General features: G+C 56.2%; 3 protein-coding genes across 3 annotated transcripts; 2 read left to right on the top strand and 1 right to left on the bottom strand.

Annotated features, from left to right (window-relative positions):
- Positions 1-1,242: 1,242 nt before the first annotated feature.
- On the top strand, positions 1,243-2,591 carry J7T54_005714 (O-aminophenol oxidase-like protein; the record flags this gene model as incomplete). Its single annotated transcript, XM_051504162.1, has 4 exons — positions 1,243-1,475; positions 1,536-1,790; positions 1,850-2,020; positions 2,072-2,591. The coding sequence occupies 4 exons, from the start codon at positions 1,243-1,245 to the stop codon at positions 2,589-2,591; spliced, it is 1,179 nt and encodes a 392-aa protein (XP_051364541.1).
- Positions 2,592-4,408: 1,817 nt separating this feature from the next.
- On the top strand, positions 4,409-6,151 carry J7T54_005713 (PiT family inorganic phosphate transporter; the record flags this gene model as incomplete). Its single annotated transcript, XM_051504161.1, has 1 exon — positions 4,409-6,151. The coding sequence occupies one exon, from the start codon at positions 4,409-4,411 to the stop codon at positions 6,149-6,151; it is 1,743 nt and encodes a 580-aa protein (XP_051364540.1).
- A 288-nt stretch (positions 6,152-6,439) lies between these two features.
- On the bottom strand, positions 6,440-7,507 carry J7T54_005712 (uncharacterized protein; the record flags this gene model as incomplete). Its single annotated transcript, XM_051504160.1, has 4 exons — positions 6,440-6,446; positions 6,546-6,787; positions 6,870-7,136; positions 7,379-7,507. 4 exons carry the CDS (start codon positions 7,505-7,507, stop codon positions 6,440-6,442), a joined length of 645 nt encoding a protein of 214 aa, XP_051364539.1.
- Positions 7,508-7,973: the final 466 nt, after the last annotated feature.

Below are 7,973 nucleotides of genomic sequence, written 5' to 3'. Positions count from 1 at the left end.
GATGACAAGGCTCTGAGGTGCCGCTGCCTGCACCCTGCCCCCGGGGCCCCAGCCCCCCCTGTCCCCCGGTCCTCCGGTCGATGGAAACCCAGTTTTGATTTCCCGCGGGAATTCCTCCAAGTCCCCGGGGCCCGACCATGACACGGCACAGCTTGGCGGAGGGCAAGAGACGCCGGCCGTGTCGTTTGGCATCCCTCCTCGAGGACAACATGCTAAGGTTCCCTGAGGAGAAGTCATAGAACACACCCGTCCCATGTCCCTGCATGTACAGCCAAGAGGGGCCTGCCTTTAGCCGGTGCAATGCAGGACAAGGCTAAATCGTGATTGGTGATCTTCCACGGACGTTTGTTCGCATCAAGCAAATGGCTGTTGGTCCGTTCCTTGCAGTAATCAGAGTATCAGACGCATCCCGGCAGGCCGGAGGCAAAGTGGTATCAAAGGAGCTTGACTTTCGCTCTTTGGTCTTGAGCATTTCCCACCATCTAGCAGTCTCGCACATGCATATAGCCAAGGAAACATGAATCTGATGCCCACGCGATAGCCTCTGTCGTACATGTACATGCCCATGTGAGTAGCATCTCGTCTGTGTTTCGAAGCATCCTCCTGTTGGCCAAGCTCAGGGCAGGCTGATTTGTCTGCACTCCTGCAGGATCCAATTCTTTTCAAATTGCCACAACGCGCACGGCACGGCAGACCCAGGAGCTGCATCAAGCAATAGGCAAAGATGTGGGGGAGAGTAGAACGGAGAGTTTATCATAGATGCCTGCAGACTGCATCTCCCCTCTCCAACTTCCAGGCAGATTTGCCACGACCCCTGGATCCTTGCCCTCCCTCGCCCGCTCCTCGCTCTCGTACGTATGCTATCCCTTGTAGTCTTCGACAAGCTGCACGTTGGTAAATTCATGTTCCAACCAAGGGCGAAGTGGTTAGCCGACTACGCCATTCTTGCGAGTTCTGTCTGACCTACCGAGAATCATTGCTTGCCACGCCTTGCGGTGCATTGGCCATAGTCCTGGGCTATCTTCCGACGGGTCTCTAGACTAGAAGGTCTCGAGAAGGTCTCTTTTGAGCTGGTCAATTCTGCCGATGGTATAAGTATCGGTCTCCGACAGTCCCCCTACCACGTGGCAGCCAGGCTCGCTCGTTCTTTTGTGTGCGGCTTCGAGATTGTCTTTCCACTTCTGGTCTTCTGCTGCCGTTTGCGACAACATCCCTTTGCTTCACCCTCCTTACCCGTGAGCCATGCGCTTTGTTTCCGGAGTGACCGGCGCACTGGCGCTGGTCTCTGGTCTTGCTCTGGCCGCGCCCAACCTTGCGCCGCGGGCACCGACGACTGAAGAGATGCAGAGCGCGAAGAGCGTCGACGACTTCCGGGACCTGGCTATGCAGGCTTTGGAATCTCAGCAGGCCGATCTCCAGCGCCGCGGTGAACAGGGTACATGCACTCTTGAAAACGCCCGCGTTCGACGTGACTGGTATGTCTGTTTTCTCCTTTCCTTTCTTTCTCTCAATGGCTAATCATGTTTGGTCACTAGGGAGCACATGGGTAAGTGCGAGCGCAAGGAGTACATCAAGGCCGTCAAGTGTCTTTGGGACCTCCCAGCCGTCGACACCGAGTTCTCCGCCGCACAAAACTATTTCGATGAATTCGTGGCCATTCACGCCAACGTGACGGACTTTGTCCACGGTACTGCCAATTTCTTCACGTGGCATCGATACTTGATTGCCCTTTGGGAAGATACTCTTCGCGATCAGTGCGGATACAAGGGCGCTCTCCCGTACTGGAACTGGTTCGTTGCCCTCGCTATGTCCCACTCTCGTGACAAGCGAGGAAGCTCATGATGCACAGGTACAAATACCAATCCGCCCTTCACCTTTCTCCCGTGTTCGATGGCAGCGACACCAGCTTTGGTAGCACGGGCGAATACTTCCCTCACAATGGGAGTCTCGTCGGCAGCAGGACGGTGCACCTGCCCCCTGGAGAGGGTGGCGGCTGCATCAAAGATGGTCCATTTGTCGGGTGAGCAAACTCGTTCGCTTGGAAATTCGTGGTGGCTAACCTTCACAACAGCTACACGATCAACATCGGCCCTATCCGCCCTGCGATGAACGGCTACGAGCCCTGGATGAAAGACCAGCGAGACTATAACCCTCGCTGCCAGCGCCGCGATCTCGTCCATGCTGCCTCGGAACGCTACACGTTCGACGGTCTCTTCGATCTTCTTGCCGGCGATCACTCGCACACCATTGAGCTCATGCAGAACAAGTTCCAGGAAGCCGGTACGCTGAGCCAGCACGGCGCCGGCCACTACGCCATGGGCGGTGATGGGTCCGACGTCTTCACCTCACTTAATGACCCGGCCTTTTACCTGCACCACGCCATGGTCGACAAGCTGTACTGGATGTGGCAAGCCCTTCACCCCAAGGAGGCCAACACCGTCGCCGGAACGCTGACGTACATGAACATTATCCCCAGCCGCAACGGCACTGTCGAGGATGAGCTTGATGTCGGTATTCTCGGCCCGCACTTGAAGATCACGGACACCTTCAACACCTTGGGGGGGACTCCCTACTGCTACATCTACGAGTAAAGGTGTTCTGAGACCTCGATTACAAAGCTTCAAATAAACCGTCCAGAAGACCCGTGGGTTGTACACACATTGTATGATCTCGAGTTGCTCCTTTGAGCGTAGTACACTTCCTTTGGCATCAATATCAGAATGGTGCAGAGAGGCTCATCAGAGTATGCATATGTGCCATGCGTTATGTCCATGGAATGACTCGGATCGTGTAGATAGCTTCACAACTTTGCGCCCTTTGGAGATTCTGGTGCAAATGCGTAATCCTGTCCCACATTCAGCCAGGTTTCACGACGTGAGTTTAGCTAAGCCCACGGTAAGTGCCCCAACTTTCCTTCTCGGATGACGGCAAATGATACAGGATTATTCGATGACCGTCTGCGTACAAATCCCTGGACACAAGACCTCTAGCCACTATGACCCTGTGTGACGTTCGGGTCTAAGCTAGCTACCGGGTAGGTGAATCAGGAGTTGTTGAGAACTTGGGGAACACTAAAGATCAAGATAGGATCCCGTCTCTTCTGCTAGATACGGGTAGTCGCATGTGCTAAAACACTGATTTTAAAATACTTGTAGAAGAAGATTTGCGCTTGCTGCATCCACTACAGTTGGCTGGCTGAGAGACGAGGATCACCCGGGCTCCCCCCTCCCACGCCAGCTTCTGGAATGTTCCTGTGAGAAGACGCAAGAAGCGCGAGCATAATAAATTGATGGTGCCGCTCCTAGAGATTGAAATAAATGGTACAGAGAGCGAGTAAGCCAACCGAAATGGGAAATCAAAGGGAGAAGAACCTGATGAAAGAAAGGGTTGGAAATACGTACTGCGCGTACCGAGTAAGGTATGTGATGTTGTCCTGCCCCCGGAGTGCTGGGCTCCGGGCTCCAGGCTCCAGCGAGAGGACGCGCTCAGCGCACGTGCAACGTCGAGCGAGTTCTTTCCCACTCTGGCGTCACGCGTGTGGCGTCTTTTTACCTTCTAGAATCCTCGGCAAAATCACATTTTGCGCCTCGAAACTGGGTATGATGGGTGCCAGAGCACAAACCCCCACGGTCCTTGAATATTCAACGTACGTACGGAGTAGAAGAACGATAATGCAATCATTCAGCCCAATGCCAATGCGCAGCCGCGCACAAGCTCTCAGATCGACCGACCCTCCCCACCATCACCGTGTACCCGCCCATCCTTGCCGCTTCGACCTGAGCCCAAGCGGACGATTGGTGCTTCGTCGCAAGCACGTGGGAGCAGACTCGTCGCTCATTAGTCTGACAGACGCTCCCGGAATCGCCAAGCTTAGATTCAAGGTTAACCAGCCACTCCACACACTTCGACTTAGGCTCACATTGCACAGGACGCCGTGACGAACGACTTGAGTCCCGGCATGGAGCATCACCTCTCCTCTACCATTCACGTGCTCGCGCGAGTGATCCATGCATGCTTCCGCCCGTGGGAGTCGGTGGGACCGATGTCCTCTCACGTCATCCTAGTGACTTGGCGAGAAGAGCCAAGCAGTCGACAATCCCCGGCCTTCCTCTCCCAGTCCATCGTTGGACCACGTGCTGCCATCCCACGAAGCCATCAAAGTAAATCTTTGATGCCACACGCATGTGGCGAGGCTGGAGAGCAACTACTGCCTCCAGCATGTGCAAGATAAACCCAACATGAGGCCCGTCTTGGGAGGGAGCCAACGTTTTATAAACCAGACGGTTGCCTTGCTCCTCGTCTTTGTTCCGAGGCGTTCCTCTCTTGCTCACACAGCACTCACCGCGGTGATAACACACATCTGTTCTTCGCAAAGATTCGGGCGCACCGAATCTACCACGACGACAAGATGCTTGACGGTGTCACCTGGATTATCGGCCTCATCTCCATCGCGCTCTGCGCAAGTGCCTTTGGTAATGGCGCCAACGATGTTGCCAACGCTTACGCGACCTCGGTCGCCGCCCAGACCCTGACGCTCGCCCAGGTTGGCGTCCTGGCCATGTTCACCGAGTTCATCGGCGCCGTCGCCCTCGGTTCGCGTGTGACCGACACCATCAAGAGCGGCATCATCGACATTGAACACTTCAGGGCCGACCCCGCGGTCCTCGTCCTCGCCATGGGCTGCGCCGAGGTGGGCAGCGCCACCTGGCTCCTCACCGCGACCAGGCTGGGCTTTCCCGTGTCCACGACCCAGACGATCGTCGGCGCCCTGGTCGGTGCTGGCATCGCCTCGCAGGCATCAGTCAACTGGGAGTGGACCAAGGGCAGTGTCAGCCAGGTCGCCGCCTCCTGGGGCATCGCCCCCTGCTTGGCCGCCTGCTTCTCCGCCATTCTCTTCTCCACCATGAAGTTCACCATTCTCGAACGGGAGGACTCCTTCAAGAAGGCGATGCGCGCGATCCCCTTCTACTTTGCCTTCACTGCCGGCGTCCTGGCCCTCTTCTTCATCATGGAGATCCCCATCAGCCCCGGTATCGAGGGAGAGGGTGCGCTCGCCCCGGGTGTCGTCGTGGGCATTGTCTTGGGCGTTTTCTTTGGCGTCCTGGCTATCTCCTTCATCTTCTTTGTGCCCTTTTTCAAGGCCCGCATCGAGCGTCACGATCATCGTCTTCGAATCTACCACGTCATCCTCGGCCCCCTGCTCCTCCGCGACAACCCTCCCCTGTTCTGGCCAGGCAAGGACAACAAACCCCTCAAGGACTACTACGCGTCCACCCACATGACACACACGGACAATGACAGCGACCAGGGCGTCCGCAAGGAGGCACCCGCCGACAACGATGCGACCGGCCTCCAGGGCACCGGCAGCGAGGATGCTGTCCCTGGCACGCAGTCCAAGACCATCAACGACGCAGAAGCCGGCGGCGCGCCCACCTCGGTAGTGTCAAGCAAGGAGCCCAAGATCCCAGAGCCTGAGGATCGCTGGTTGAAGCCGTACCAGCACCTGCCCATCTACAACCCCACCCGCCTGGGCTACATGGTCAAGTACTTCTTCCTGCAGGGTGTCTCCCGCGACTGCGTCTCGCACGCCAATGTCCAGCTGGCCAACGTCCACTCCCGGGCCAAGCGCTACGACAACCGCGTCGAGTTCCTCTGGAGGTACGCCCAAGTGGTCAGCGCCATTATCATGTCGATTGCGCACGGCTCGAACGATGTCGCCAACGCCCTGGGCCCCTGGGTTGGCGCGTACAACACGTGGAAGACGGAGCGTGTGGAGGAGGAGGCTGACACGCCCATCTGGATCATCGTCGTCGCCGGTTTCCTGCTGGGCGCCGGCTTCTGGTTCTTCGGCTTCCACATTATCCGCTCGCTCGGCAACAAGATTACGCAGATGAGCCCCACCCGTGGCTTCGCGGCCGAGCTCGGCGCCGCCATCACCGTCCTGCTCGCCTCGAGCCTGGGCCTGCCCGTGTCAACGACCCAGTGTGTCACGGGCGCCGTCATTGGCGTGGCGCTCATGAACCTCGACTTTAGCGCCATCAACTGGAAGCAGCTTGGATTCATCTTCTGCGGCTGGGTCCTCACCCTGCCCTCGGCCGGCCTCATCTCGGGTCTCCTCCTTCTCATGGCCCTCAACGCGCCCTCGTTCTGATCGAGGAATGTGTCTCGGACCTTACATTGAGTGATCGTTGGCAGATGGATGAAAAGTTTTCCTTCGCCCTGTACTGTACAAGACTGTTTAGAGATGTAGTTAGAATGCTATACTCTACTTTTTAATGCTGGAACTGTCTCTGCTCGGAAAGAGATGCGCTTTTGTCACATACTTCCACCTACGCTCGCGTTGCTCTTCTTATCCGCATACTGATATTTTTCTTTAGTGACTACTACTTGGACTCTTCGCTTGCGCATCTGCGCCAACGCCTTTCATGTCCGCTCGACCTCAATAGCTGTGACGGTCACGTCGGTCTAAACAACACAGATACAGCGGCAAGCCAGGGGAGATTACCTTGGGCAAAAAGGCGTCTGAGAAACCTGGTGTGGCGGACATTGCCAGACTCGGCTTCTGTGTCTTTGTATGCTGCGAAGACGTCTGGTGCGTAGCCTCGGATGTGACAGGACCAGTCCACTTTCCCCGCACGGTCGTTTCCCAGATATCCATATTCAGGCTGGCGGCCGAGTCGAAAGTCGATAGGCCTGTCTCCTTGAAGTCATCCTGGGTTGCGTTCAAGTTCGCCAGCGGCAAGGACACGTCCAAAACCAAGCTCCTCTCTATATTCTGGCGGTGCGCCTTGGCGAGAGGCAGGGCATCGGGCATCGGTCATCGCGAGCCTCTGGACGACCGGCTTGAGAAGTTCAGCTGACGGCAGTACGGCTTTGCCCTCGGTGCTGACCGGCGCAACGACGGCTGACACGATGCGAGTGGCATCCGAGAAGGCCATCTCGAGAGTGACGCCCGGCGTGTTGAGCAAGTGCGAAGCCCAGACGATGAGTACTTGACGGCTAGCGTACTGATCGCCAATGGAGAAGTCTTTGAGTTGCGGGAGGCCGCTCTTTGTGAGCTCTTTGCTGATGTGCTGTGCGGAGAAGAGGGCCGTGATCCTGGCCATGACTGCACGCGCTTCGTCGTCGGCGACATTCTAGTGATAGCACAGTCAGACTCTTTGATTTGGAGCAAGGTGGACCAAAGAAAAAGAAAAGGGGCAAATACGTTCTTTACATAGCCCCGAAAATTCGCTGCGTCCTTGCTGCTGTCGATATCATCAAGGGCAGAAGCCACCGTATAGAAACCCAAAGACTTTAGCGGGGCTATCGAATCCACTCCGTCGATCTTGGAGTTCTTCCAGTCCGTATCGGGGTCCTCCTAGGAGAATCCGGTGACATTGAAGACGCTGTTGATGGCGGGCAGAGATCGAATCTTGTTGTCGAGGCGCTCCATGTAGAAGCCGCTTGGAAACTCTGGAATGTTCATAAAGGCCTTGCAGACCTGCTGGAAAGATGGCTGTGCCATTTTGACAAAGGACTTCTGGAACCAGAAGAAGCGAGATAAAAGAGGGACTGCAGACTTCGTGCAAGATGCAAAGATGAAACAAGAATCAACGTTCATCAAGCGTAGTGGGTTGCCGTACAGGATAGCGTGGTCGTATACAGTTCGGCACAATGATTGTGTAGTTTTGGTGCAGTGACGAGGATTCAGGGGAAGATGATACTTCGTTTGCCGATATTCCGAGTAAACGGTCGCTGCAGAGGACGAGCTTTAAATGCTTCAGCTTCATCTCCACGCTCCCAGTCCACTGCCGATACTGTCAGACTTGTGCAAGCACTGCTTCCTCTGTGCATCTGCATGTGCGACCTTTGAAGGCCTTTGAATCGTGAACTCGTCGTCTCGTGAAGCCGAGATCCACCCGAGGCGGATGCGAGGAGTCGTTCTGGCGATCTTACGCTTCTCATTCCCCCTGTCTCCAGCTCTTATGAGC

Source organism: Emericellopsis cladophorae, assembly GCF_022114955.1.
Source record: "Emericellopsis cladophorae strain MUM 19.33 chromosome Unknown NODE_7_length_695568_cov_118_814649, whole genome shotgun sequence".
Taxonomy (NCBI): domain Eukaryota; kingdom Fungi; phylum Ascomycota; class Sordariomycetes; order Hypocreales; family Bionectriaceae; genus Emericellopsis; species Emericellopsis cladophorae.
Note: the sequence above shows the minus strand (reverse complement) of the source record. Positions and strands in the feature narration are given on the sequence as shown.